The 14,526-nt window shown below is 38.2% G+C and overlaps 1 protein-coding gene across 1 annotated transcript; it reads left to right on the top strand.

Annotated features, from left to right (window-relative positions):
* The first annotated feature begins 12,058 nt into the window (after window positions 1-12,058).
* Window positions 12,059-14,511, top strand: Smp_160260 (hypothetical protein). The gene is made up of 3 exons (XM_018790261.1): window positions 12,059-12,279; window positions 13,777-14,009; window positions 14,056-14,511. Exons 2-3 carry the CDS (start codon window positions 13,998-14,000, stop codon window positions 14,425-14,427), a joined length of 384 nt encoding a protein of 127 aa, XP_018655622.1. The 5' UTR covers window positions 12,059-12,279; window positions 13,777-13,997; the 3' UTR covers window positions 14,428-14,511.
* The last annotated feature ends 15 nt before the right edge of the window (window positions 14,512-14,526 follow it).

The following is a 14,526-nucleotide window of genomic DNA, read 5'->3' as shown; positions in this document are numbered from 1 at the left end:
CGTGAAGCATATCGACCTCTTTAAAGTTATGAATTTAAAAAAAATAAAAGGCTGTCTCCAATTTGTTGTTATTTTATACCCGGCTTTTTATTGCGTGATTTATCCACCAATCGAAATACGATTTCTCCTATCTTAACACTGTGTCTAACCAATGACGTTCGACTGGTATGAGCAGTCTAGCGTTATTATTGGTCCTTTATCCTCCTAGGCCTTCCACTTGAATTCAGAATACCAATAACAGTTTCTGCTATGCGAATCATTTATTTCAAGCATCCTTGGTTTATATAACAGACAGACCACATCATACCATAAAATAGAAAATAGTATTTGTACGAGATCAAGCCAAATGTGGCTGTGAACGTGGGATACAATAATCAATAAACTGAATATAATTTAGGAACAGTAAATCGTACAGTAATAATTTATAGGTCTAAATGAAGCTTATAGTAAGATGAATATAGATATACACAATCTAGTTACTCGATAGTTAAACAATAAGAAAATATATGGAATGATAGTCCATTAATAGGTCCCGGAAGTTATGTCTTCGCTACGACATAACAATAATAATAAATTCATTTAGTATTGTTTGTTTGAATCTCCCCATCGATGTGTTAGGACTGCAACTGGTCATTCTCTTATTGGCATATGTGCATACTGTGAGTATTGCCTCGATATAGCTTTAGTTCACAAGCATGGTAAGCAGAGATGGATAGTGGCTAGCAGTGGAATCCAGAACGCACGTTTCGTCCTATTTGGGACTCGTCATCTGGATGTACCTGCATCTCAGAGTTGATGTTCACTCTCAGACTCGAACCCACTACCTTTCGCTTCAAACGCCATCACGTTATCCACTCGGCAACTGAGTCCCGATAGCCACTTGCTTGTGCAACGGGGTGAAGTTTAAATTCATTTAGTATTGTTTGTTTGAATCTTCCCATCGATGTGTTAGGACTGCTACTGGTCAGTCTCTAATAATAATAGTGATAATAATAATCTACAAATGAATTTCTTCATTCGGTGAAAACTAATCAAACGGTTTATAATTCGACGATTTCACACTTGTAGTTATATTACAACAATTATTGTACATATTCTGAAGACAGAATAGATATATGGAATAAACTGCTGAGGAATCTCACAATAAGACGAAATGGCTGTCCAATTCTTCCACGTTTTCCATGGTAGTCTAGCTTTAATTAACTCATGATCTCAACTATTAAAACTTTTTTTTCACAACAAATAAGGAAAACACAAGCCACATATTACACAAAATTAAATCTGTATCGAATGAACTTTGTATTTTATTAAAATCAATAAAAACGTATCATTTATTTATAATGTAAACAGTGTTTCAAAGTGGATATTTAGTTTAAATATTCACCTCCCCCTCTCTCCATTTCAAACCTAAACCGTACATACTTTATCTATGGTCATTTACATATTTGTACTAACTACTAAGGTTAAATAAATCAATAAACGGTTTCCGCGTCTCAGTCGTTGTGGTTATTTTCAAAAACTGACCAACGACTCTATGGTGCATATTATATATAACGACATACATTTGTATACATGACATGAATATTTGAAATAAGTTCGTCGATAGGATACTATAGATCTAAGTTTCGTTATATTACACACTTGTTAGCTAGAAACCCAATGGAAAGATCTCTCACTGTGAAGTTGGGTGACAAATGATCGGATCACTTAACGAGAATCAGTTCCTTCAAGGTTATGGGTACTACTTGCCGATTAGTGTCAAATAGTATGAAACCTTGGTACAGGATTTCTTGTCGACTACCTTCAACCAACACCTTACATCTCAACATAATCCTTAGAATGTCAATTCACTTTCACTAGAGGCCATATTAAAATGGAGAAACGATCCATAGGTTGTCGGTGGCAACTACATCACTTAGGGTAACCCTACAAAAAATCGTTTGTTTACATAGAGGATATATATATATATATATAAAGCGATATACAATTGTATACATGATAAGAATAATTGAAGTAAGTTCATCGGTAGGATACTCTAGACCAAGGGTTTGTAAGATTTGGCACTCCTTAGCGGTAACATCTCTCACTGTGAAGCTGGGTGACAAATGATCAGATCATTTAACGGGTGTCAAATAGCATCAAACCTTGGTCCAGGGTTTCCTGTCGACTACCTCCAACCACCACCTAACATCTCAACATAATCCTTAGATTGTCAGTTCACTTTCACTAGAGGCCACATTGGAACGTGAGCAACGAAATTCAATCAATACTAAGAAAGGCTTGACACAAATGACATTGTTCACTACCCACTGATCAGTCAATCAATCGCGAATCTGTTGTTTTGTTTGTGTCAAGTGCATTGTGTTTTAGTAAATTATATTGGATTGTTTTTACCAATGATCAATGAATTGGATAAATTTAATCATATAAAATATTTGGTTATCACCAATCAATGTGTTCTTTGGAAAACCAAAGAACACATTACGCCGAGAAATGGAGACAGACATGAGAAGAATAAACAAAAACTGGATAGAACTAGAAAGGAAGGCCCAAGGACAGAGTGAGTTGAAGAATGCTGGTCGGCGGCCTATGCTCGATTGGGAGTAACAGGCGTAAGTAAGTAAGTAAGTAAATAAATAATGTTCGTGATGAGGTTAGCAAGCTTTACACAGATGCCACACGAGAATAAATGTGAACAAATTCAATGAAAATGTAAATGCATCCATTTAAACAATGTAGTGTAACTACTTTTGTTATTAGTATCTCCCACAGATTACAAATAAGAAAAAATTGAAACAAAGAGGAATGATTAAAAAGTCCTTGATAATTGAATACAATCATGTGTAGCTACAAATGGATAAAGACTATTAATTCTAGAAATCGTGATATAAACCTCATCAATATATCATAAGGGGTTTTTGTGGATATTATAGTAAATTTAATAGTTGAGATCATGAGTCAGTTGAAGCTGGACTACCATAGAAAATAACCATAGAAATAACCAAGTCACACAATATCGCGAATTGACTAAAGCAGGAAATATGGTCTATTTGATTCTATTTGCACAGTCTAAAGATCAAAGAGATACTGATCTCCCTAACCTTCATTCGTTACAGAGAACTGTTGAATGAGACACGTTTGATTAAAGCAGAAAGACAGAGCACATAATATGTGTTGAAGATTTTCGGACGAATGAAACATCTGTTCACAACCCTTTACTATCCAATAACCATCAATTCAAATCAAAGTCATATGGCTGTTAGGAATAGATGTGACATATACTGTTTACTAAGAAATGTCATCTTAATTATAACATCCTTAACAGGATACTATAAAGCAATTATCACTTGATTGAAACATCTTCAAACGTTGTCCAGGTTACTGATGAATTTCTAAACATTCACAATTATTGTAACCCCCATTTAAGGACAACTGAAATGAGTTCCAAACAAAATAACCTGGTACGCATTTTGTCCAGGAACAGTGGGGACATTGAAAGTAAATTTCACTGTTATTATGTATTTATTTTGTATACAATATTCATTATCCTAAACACAAACAGAATAGTGTAATTCTTCTTAAATATGAATCGCCTTCTCTATAGTACAGTGTCATATTCCAACATTTTATCAGCACAAGTAGTTGAAAACAGTCTACCTAGTGATCTTAATGTCCGTTCCCAGAAGTAAACCACCCACGGAACTGTCTTACGAATTGAAGTCAAAATATTTACTCTCGTTTCCTTTTACGTTAAATTCAGAAATGGGTGCCAACTACTAATGAACGAATTCACCAACATGTAGTGTTGACAATTTCACAACCGATAATCAAATGTCAGTTTGTAGAAATGATGGTGTGGTTATTGAATTAGGCGAAGTGTATGTTTATTTAAGTGCTAACGGTTTTGAAAACGTGACTAAACAAGATTTAGTCCTTTTCTATTTCACTGGAATCGAACTTCCAAGTAGATCATTTTACGATCAATTGAAAGATATTGGTCATTACAGTGATATCTAAGTCTTTTTAGATAACTCTAAATTATCAGCGCTTGATCAAGTTTGCGCTCAAATATGATGTCCGTAATTTGGTATTGCTTGATCAAAACGTTTAACTTGACATTGTAAGTGATACAGTAATTAACTGGTTCACATTCGTATAGATGTGTGCGTATAGTGAAATAGTTTTGATTTCGAGATGGAAACACCCACTGTAGATACTGAATGAGTCTGTAGTAACCGGCCAATCTCGATAAGAACACGATTAGAATAACAGAAACAATTATTATTGTTGTAACCAATTGTACCAGAGATTGTTTTACTGTATTTGTTTAACTGTATCAGATTCATTTCTTGTTTCGCTATCCGCCTTGTTTGGTTCGAACTTGCTCACGCACTGCCCATTTCGGCTGTACCCTTTGGCACGTCTCGGTATTATTTCGATACCACGAGATCGCCAATAAATATACTTGATCTGGATTAATAAAGCCTTCTGATTTACGAGTTATCAAAGGAACCAAGTTGTTTTTGGGCGCGTAATCGAATAGTAGTGGTGATCATAGTCCGTCCTCGACTCGACATCCACTACAAGTCATAAGACAAATAACGATACTGAAGTCTCATAACATTTTAGAAAAAGAGCTCCTCATTTTATCCACAAGTTTGTTGATCGACTAATAAGTGATCCATTTGGAAATTTATTCAAGGTTGACTAGATAATTCTACCATATATTCAGAAGGATATTGTCGCAAATGAATTATCAGTTTGTTAATTTTGATTCCAAGTATTCAGGAGCGAACTTTTCGCTACTTTCTTGCCAGGTTTCACGAGGTATGTTTCAAAACTTTATTCTCTTATAAGCAAAGATGGACAGTGGCTAGCAGTGGAATCCAGGAAGCGCATTTCATCCTATTTGGGACGCGTCAGCTGAATGTACCTACATCTCAGAGTTGATGTTCACTCTGGGACTCAAACCTAGTGCCTTTCGCTTCAAACACCATTGCGTTATCCACTCAGCTACTGATTCCTGATAGCCACTTGCTTGTTCACATGTGAACATATCAACATATGCCAATAAGAGACTGATCAATTTCAGTCCTAAAAATCATTGGGAAGATTGAAACAAACTATACCAAGTGAATTTTATTCTCTTAGTTCAAACACTTTTCATTTTACTCGGCCACTCAATTTTATCCCTGTATTTGTTATCACACAACATACTGATTGTCTGTTCAGTTGTTACCATTGTTATTTTGTCTAGTTAATAGCGCTGATAAACGTTTATTAATTTATCTGCACTGTGTTCATTGTACTAAGTGATTCGATCTGGTGATGAACTATGTTCTCAGGTTGAAAACATTTTGCTGAAAGTTCGTCAGTTGTCATCATCTGGCTAATCAAATAAAAAAAGCCATACAAGCGCTTATTTCAGAAACTAATTCTCCATGTGATTTGTGTCTTATCTTATTTTGAACCATAGCAGTTGAATCTCCAAACAAAAAACTGAACGAAATATTTCTTTTCATTTAGTTCTTCATCAAACATGTACACTGTAATATATTTTTTATAAGACTAGAAATTCGATACTATATATATTAGTGTGAAACTTCAATAAAGAACTAATTTAAAAAAGTATTTATTCCTCGACTTGTGGATTCAAAGTTCAATATTAATCTCTTTTCAGGTAGGAATAATCGTTAGCTATCACAAAATAAATGTTCCATGGGTACTCGTTTATGATATCCAAGTATAATAGATATGTCGGAGAAATCCTCTTCATTGAGTTAATTTTTAAGGGAAGACAACTGTGCATATGTAGTTACCATGATGGCTTCTTCAACACTACGATGTGCCTGAGAATATAGTCAACAGCATACGAAATTTCTGTTACGGGTTAAAATGCCAAATCGTTGATGGAAGACAACTCACCGACTCATTCGAGGTAAAGACCGGTGTTAGGCAATGTTGCTTACTCTCACCCTATCTCTTTCTCCTGGTGATCGACTGGATCATGAAAAAGTCAAAATCTGGAGGAAAGCACGGGTCACAGTGGACAGCTAGGGCTCAGCTGGACAATCTAGACTTTGTAGATGATCTGGTTCTTCGATCACACACGCAACAACAAATTCAGGAGAAAACGACCAGTGTAGCAGCAGCCTCAGCAGCAGTGGATCTCAATGTAAACAAAGGGAAAAGCAAGATTCTCCAATACAATACAACATGCACCAATCGAATTATACTTGACGAAGAAGTTTGAAGGATGTGAAAACCTTTACATATCTGGGCAGAATCATTGATTAACACGGTGGATCAGATGCAGATGTGAAGACGAGGATCGGCAAAGCAAGATCAGCATACTTACAACTGAAGAACATCTGTCAACCAACACCAAGATCAGCATTTTTAATGCAAATGTCAAGACAGTTCTTCTTTATGGGGCGAAGACATGGAGAACTATGAAAGCCATCATCCAGAAGATGCAAGTGTTTATTGACAGTTGTCTACGGAAGATACTTCGGACCCGTTGGCCAGACAATATCAGCAACAAGTTACTGTGGAAGAGATAAAATCGGATTCCAGTGGAGGAAGAAATGAGGAAGAGGCGTTGGAAGTGGATGGGGCACACATTGAGGAAAGCAGCTGGCTGCATCAAAAGGCAAGCCCTCACATGGAATCCTGAAGGTCGGAGGAGTAGACGAAGACCAAAGAACAAATTACACCGAGAAATGGAGATAGACATAAAAAGAATGAACAAAAAGTGGATAGAACTAGAAAGGAAGGCTCAGGACGGAGTGGGTTGGAGATTGCTGATCGGCAGCCTATGCTTCATGGGGGGTAACAGACGTTAGTAAGTAAGTAAACAATCAAGTAAAAGACAATTATTAGTCCGCACACATATCGCAATAAACTATGGAGGTTCGACAATATCACCATTCTCTCCTCACTACATAATGTATAATCTAGTATGATCATTTCGTTGATGTAGTGATTGCACGAAGTGACTGGATGTGATAATACATTGTGTTGTTTACTTTGAGCGGATGAAGGTGATAAGCCCTATAGGCCAACACTGTACAGCAAGAAATATCTCAAACATTAGGGATGTCCAGTTCGCAATGAAATCTGGCTAGTATCCATAGTGCAACTCACTAGATGAGAATTCGTCAGTACTAAGATCTAGATGATACGACACTGACTGCTATCCAAAGATAACTTAGCTTGCCTTTTTGTAGGCTCATCGTAGCGAAATTATACCAATTTCAGTGTCACTGACTGTAACTCTGGATGATACAGATACGGATAATCTTAGAAGTAGATAGCATAGACAATTCATCAGCATATTTTCTTACAAGATATGAGCCGCTCAGCATTCTTGACTGCGGAATTCTGTCAATTTTAACCTTGTCGAGGGGGATTTAGTCTCCTGAAGAGGTTTTCGGGCCCACAGTTGTATTTATTGAGCCGGTGCTGGAAAGCACAAATCTTCATAGAGAGTTTAACAATTTAGATGTTACGGCAGTGCTGAGTTTCTGTGCATCCTCACTATTTTTGATGCGTGTTCCATCGATGCTTATATTGTAGAAGTCCTTCTTTAATTCATTGCGCGTCTTTGTTCGTTTATCCGTCTCAGGACTGCCTCCTTCCAGAGTCGCTGAAATTTTTCTCAGTCTTGTCAGAGAAGTGATGACGTTTCTCAGCAAATCCCCAATATTTGGATTGCATATATCACATACCTACCTGCTGTCTGACTAAGTCTCTTGTAGGCAGTCACTATAGGATCTGTGGATGCTTTATACAACCCACCTTTGTATTTATCACACTATATTTCACAACAACAAGACGACATCTAGGTCGCTTGCATATGCTGTTCATGACCACAGTGAAATATAATTTATTAAATACATCCTAGAGAAGGTTAACGACCGTGAACAAACGATTCGCTCAAAACGGATAGAACGGTTAAAAACGACTAGCATGAAATGTTAGGATGTGCTGAAACTAACTGTGATTTAGAAGGCTGCAAAAGCCCGATAGTATGCCAGAACGAAATCATAGTTAACTGTTAACTCAGATCAAGTCCAAAATACATAGTGGTCTACAGAAGGTGAGGCTCAGAATAAATTCTTTGAATCAAAAATAGTACTTTTGTTGCGCAAGGACAGTAAAATCACGTTGAGACTATATTTCTGGTCTGTCTCGATGGGAAGTGTCCGAAATCTGATACTGATACACGGTGTGCTACGCGCTAGCCCTCAACCATCAATGAACCCCTCTGCAGTGATCATCTCAATAGCTTTATTCCTTCTAGTGCCAAATTTTCCTGTGCACATGGTTGACTTTCAATCTTATGCCTGTAACAGAAATTGGTGGGCACGATCCCGTGTCTTGTGAAGTGGTTTCCAAACTTATTATGAAGCTGATCACAATCAACCAGATTTCCTGCCTCATCTGGCTATTATTCAATGACAAGTGGAGTCACATGAGGCTCTGTAAATTAACCACTTCCTTATTTATTGCTTATCGTGAGTTAAACTAGCACTTTAGACCTTCCAATCCTGTATATGAGGATACTCTCGCGATATAGAATGAGTTACTTGATATTGATGTCCTGTCTCCTTGAGATGGCGTGAACAGAACTTACTAGTGGACTAGTACAAGTATACTAAGGCCCGAATACCAACACATCCAGAATGATTGAGGTGGCAGAGCAACAACACTGGTTTTTAACCACACAGTCCTTAAAGTTGTACATACAACAACTGCGGAGGAACTCCTTGAACGTTGAACACTTAGGGGAGGTCACGAAAAACCAGTCTTGTAACACTTAATCGGGTCTTTGTTGCTCGAGAAAGTAGTTATGATCATTCTATGTACTGTCTTCATCCGTATATTCAACGCAATATTCTTTCCTCAGATCACATGTGCTTTTTAGGGTCCTCGCAAGGAGTACTGCTGACAACCACGTGAGGCGAGTGAACAGAAAAGATGGTACGATTTCGATTTTGAACGTTATAGATCAGGCAGTTATGTCATGACAAGTCCACAATATTCGACCAGATCCATTTTTGTAGGAGCGTTGATATGTACAGTAAAACTGACCTAGACTGAAAGGCTGAGTCATGCGATCTGAATTAGATAAATTAATTGTTCCCAACTTCTCAATCGTTGACCTTCTCTTCGTGTTAATCATTGAATACAAATTTTCTCCGTTATCTCATTTTCAGTTCTGAGGACTATTTGGCTAGGACCAATAACATTACAATACTCTCCCACCAGAATCAACGTGACGTTGCATCGATACCAAACCTAATGGTATTGTCGCGCACCGATAGTTATCAAACGAATTATAAGAGTCCTTTAGATACTGCTAAACTAGAAGATAAATAAAAAAGAAGGCAGCAGCAACCGATTGGGAAATACGTGTAATAATTCTAACATGTTTTGTTTAATTTAACGAGCGCAAAAAGAGAATATGCCTTAAGATTATATCTGCGTTGAGCAGAGTGAGATTATCATAATAAAAAAGCACTTAATACACAGATATTTTAACAAGTCACGTCAACATGCATAGCAATAACGGCCGTTTAATAGCTCAAAATGTGAGCAGTACAAGCACTTTGTGCTTAGAAATAGAAAAACAATCAATATTGTATGAATGATGATATTGTTATTATCGTTGCTTTAAGTTAGAATGTCTGTTAATGTTTTTTTCGGTATGCTGTCCGTGTGAGTAGACTTTTGATTGCATTTGCATTGCAGGGTTCACCGATGTAACAGAAGCTTAACTGCAGAGGGGAAGAATGCCCACAAGTACTCCGGTTAGTTGGTTGAGTTTAAAGCTGCCACAGGTATTGAGAGTTTGGAAACGCCTTTACACGTAACATCTTTATAATCAAAGTATGACAACTGAGGTAAGAAGTGAGGAGGTTAGAAGTTATATTTTAAAGGCTATCGATATCTCGAGTAGCGTTTAATCTAAGTTGGCTAACGGTTGTGAGATATGGGTAGCACGACGTACCTACTGGTAATCTGATGCAGATGCGTGATCAAGCGTCTTCAACTGCATGTGTCCACTGGAACTACTGGGATCTTAATCAAAGGTCGAAGTCTTACAGAACTATTTATTTCAGGGATTTGTTTACCGCTACAAGTTTAATACCGTGTTTTATACCGTGCGACTGTTTTCGTACGTTAAAAGGCGGACGAAACGTAGTGATGGTATCCCCTCATTACTGTTAAGCGAAAATTCAGCTTTATTGGCTGAATCTGATCTGGCGAAAGCGGAGTTATTTGCTAACTATTTCAGTGAAGTCTACTCTACGTGTAGTGTTACAACTACTTCTCCCGTTGACAATGAGATACCAGCCATAGGACCTTTGCACGTGACAGAGGATATTGTTCTTCCTTTGATAAATAACCTAAAACCTTGCAAGATACCGGGCCCCGATGGGTTACACCCACGTTTGCTGTCGTCGCTTGCGGACATTATCTCAAGACCGCTCACGATGCTCTTCAACATGTCCCTTTCACAGGCTCAACTACCTAGAGACTGGAAAGACGCCATAGTTAGTCCTATATTTAAGGATGGTCAGAGACGGATAGTATCTAACTACCGGCCTGTTAGCCTGACCAGTATAGTAGTTAAGTTACTTGAAAAATTAATTCGGGCTAAGCTACTGAGCCACATAGATTCGTACAATCTGTTAACTCCCGAGCAACATGGGTTTCGTAACAAGCATTCATGCTTAACTAACTTACTCATTGCGAGAGAGGATTGGATAGCTGCACTAGACAACGGCCAGTCTGTCGACGTGATATTTATAGATTTTAGCAAAGCGTTTGATAAGGTTTCACACTTAGGTCTTATGCAAAAGCTCTCGAGCTTTGGTATAACAGGTGCTATACAGGAATGGATAGGAAGCTTCTTATGTGACCGCAGACAGAGAGTGAGAGTCAATGGAACTCTATCCGAATGGAAACCGGTCAAAAGTGGTGTACCCCAAGGCACCATTATTGGGCCCTTTACTTTTCCTTCTGTATATTAATGAACTACCTTTATTACTTAAGTCGTCGACGTTATTGTTTGAGGATGATGTTAAAATCTGGAGAACAATAAGAAATGAGACTGATCGTTGTTATCTACAAGCAGATTTAGACGAATTAGTTAGGTGGGCTCATGATTGGGGCCTGGAAGTTAATTCCAGGAAGAGCGTGGTTCATGCACATCGGGCACGATATTAGTTACCACTATACCATTAATGGTACATCTCTGTCACGCGTTCATGCGCATAAAGACTTAGGAGTAATTATAAGTCACGACTTAAAAACTACCACGCACTGCAATGCGGTTGCTTCCAAAGGCTATCGCGCGCTATGGTCGCTTCGCAGAGTATTTAAATGCTTTGACGAGGATATGTTTCGAATTTTATATCCCACCTATGTAAGGCCACACTTAGAATACTGTATCCAAGCAGCTAGCCCTTGTCTGATAAAGGATACTAAACCGCTTGAGCGTGTCCAGCGTGTAGGGACAAAATTAGTAAAGGGTCTTTCCAAACTCCCTTACGATGAGCGTTTAAAACGTCTAAATCTTTTCCCCTTATCTTATCGTAGGACGCGAGGTGACCTTATACTGGCATTTCGTATCTTTAATTATGATCTGGGTGTTAATGTCTTACCTTTTTGCTCCCTCCAGCACTAATAATCTCCGGGGTCATAGTAAGAAGGTTCTGAAACCGCGATCTAATAAACTAAAGGTGAGGTCCCGTTTTTCTCATCGAGTGGTCAATGACTGGAATGCTTTACCAGAACAAGTGGTATCAGCACCATCAGTGAACATTTTCAAAAAGAAGCTGGACCTTCACTGGAAGGAAATCTGTCAGGATTAATACAGGTTCATCAACCTACTATCTTTATGACTGAAGACTGAAGACTAACGTGTGGTTGAGAACGTCTACAGACGCGCACTCTTCAAGTTGGGTGTAACCTTGTTGGATTCTCGCTTACAATTCGTAATATCCTTTTTCCCAAAACCATATTGGAATATTCAAACGCCTTCAAGTGTACAAACTAAGTTTTCACTCTGCAAGCTAACAATCATAATAATAAATCTGACCATAATCATAACAAGGTTGAACCACTGCACGATAGGTCTTGTATTCTCGATCAACTGCTGTCTTCATAATTGCTTCAACTGAAATTTACGTTCTTTTTCTTGCGAACACGGGACTTGTGGATAAGCTACTGGATTAACGCAAAATCGCTTTTGCAGGACGGTCAAAGGTAACTCAGCAATTTTGAGTATCTGTCTGGTCCTTACCTCACATAGCATGTAATCATCTATATCTATTATTTTTCTCCTTCAAAACTTTTGTCTCGCCTGCCTTCCTAAGTTGTCTCGATTTGATTTTTGGCATGTTGAATAGTATGCACAGCAGTAAAGTCACCAGTACTTACACAATAACTACAAGAATGACTGGCGATACTATATTTTATGGACCAACCGAACAGTTAAAGGATAAAGGGTCTTTTATTCTGGCGCACAAGCATTCATTTATTTAGTTAAGTGGAGTTTTGGTGCTTTAGCTGATGTCAGTACGTGATAGAATTCCTAAATCTAATCCCTAACCCTAACCAACAACTGCAAATCATAATTTTAATGCACCGCACTGGTTTTTAGCCTCCATCTTGTCTTGCTTGGTAGGTGGACGCTTACAAGGTCACGTTAGCATTGCCCAAAGGTCGTCCGTAAATTATAATCCCACCGGACCCTGGTAAAATGCAGTCTACTGGTAGCACTGATTAACAATGCCAGGATGTTTGGAATGGGTTCCTCCCCCTCTAAATGTAAATCGTTGCTTCAGGACTGTTCTGCGTCAACACCTGAATTAAGGATAGGGTCCTCACCAAATAGGACTATACTATGTGTATTCCATGTCAACAAGTAGATCTGGTAGGAGGAATTCAGTTGACGAGAGCGTTATTTCCAGCAGTAGGTCTTTGATGAAGTTAATCAAAAATGAAGACAGTGACGCATATATATCTGGTGCCCTCCTGAACCAGTGTTTATGTGACGAAATAAATATATACCTGATTAGTTGCCCGTCTCTGTACTTGGTCTAAGAGATTTATACACACAAGTCTAATGAGATCACAATTGCTTCACGAAATACTGTGCTCGCTCCGGTTAGAACTGATCAGGCGATAGGGCTGAGACATAAATCTTACGAGGACAGACTTCAGTACCTGGAGTTATTCTCTTTGAGCTACAAGAGAGGTGATCTGATAATGGCACACAACATTTTAAGTACTTCAAGCCACCCCAACACGAGCATAATACCGGAACATCATCACCATGCTCCTCGAGGCAACCCTCGAATGATTGCACCTTGAAGGACGAACACCCATATATGCTCTCACTTTTTTCATTACGATTTTTCTCCATGGGATGCTCTGCCAACTGAAGTGACCCCAACTTCTACAGTAAGTAGCTTTAAGAGAAGGCTTGACAAGGACTTAGCATCCTCCTCTTGGACCAGCTATGTCTGATGCATGTCTCATAAATTGTCAGTTATCACTACCGCATAACCAGTAGCCAATTCTCATCTCTCTTATCGTCATCTCTGTTCCCCTTTTATTCTTTCAACTCCGTCTTCTTACATATTATCAAATAAATAGATTACTTATTTATTCTTGAAACAATAATCTCTTGTCACTCGAGTTATCACTTTATTATTTTCACATTGCAACCAACCAACCTCCTACCTGGTTTTATGATAGCTGCTGGTATCCAGAATCCCTACTGCCTTGAAACAAACGCACTTACTCAACTACAAGATACAGAAATCCAAACCGACAGGAATTAGGGGAGTCGAGTCGTTAGACTATCACCCACTGGACATAACCAAATACCCGAAATTGTACCGAAACAACAAGAAGCAAGCCCCAAGAAATCTATCGGTTTATACAAGCTCGTGACAAAGATATTGGATATTGGAAGAATGGTCTCAAAGGTGAGCAATGTCCAATTTGTAAGGATTTGTTAATCATGAAAAATAGGTGAATTCGAAAACTCAATTTGTGAGTAATTATGAAATATTTCTCAAGGCGCTGAAGATGGAATCTGTATTTGATGACAAAAACGACTTTCTGGATGTTGTTTATTGGTTTAGGCAAGTTTTTGCCATTATAGTTGGTGTTGTCTGGGGTGTAGCCTCGTTTACAGGCTTTATGGCAATCCTCATGTTTTTTGTAACAAACATATGCTTTGTCTATGCATACGCTGCAATTTATCAACGTGTTGATGAGGATGAATATGGTGGATATGGGGAGATCATAAAAGAAGGATTAATGACAGCGTTTGCATGCTTTATGGTATCCTGGATACTCACTTATGATTGTGCTCACGGTGTAAACAGCACAACTTGGTAGTTTATCAATGCTGTATTTGTAATATATGTTACTGTTTTTGTACATCCCGATATTCTTTTTTCTAAAATATATCGCGTAGTTCCTAAACGTGTTGTTTCT

The sequence above is a fragment of the Schistosoma mansoni genome, chromosome W, assembly GCF_000237925.1.
Source record: "Schistosoma mansoni strain Puerto Rico chromosome W, complete genome".
Lineage (NCBI taxonomy): Eukaryota > Metazoa > Platyhelminthes > Trematoda > Strigeidida > Schistosomatidae > Schistosoma > Schistosoma mansoni.
Note: the sequence above shows the minus strand (reverse complement) of the source record. Positions and strands in the feature narration are given on the sequence as shown.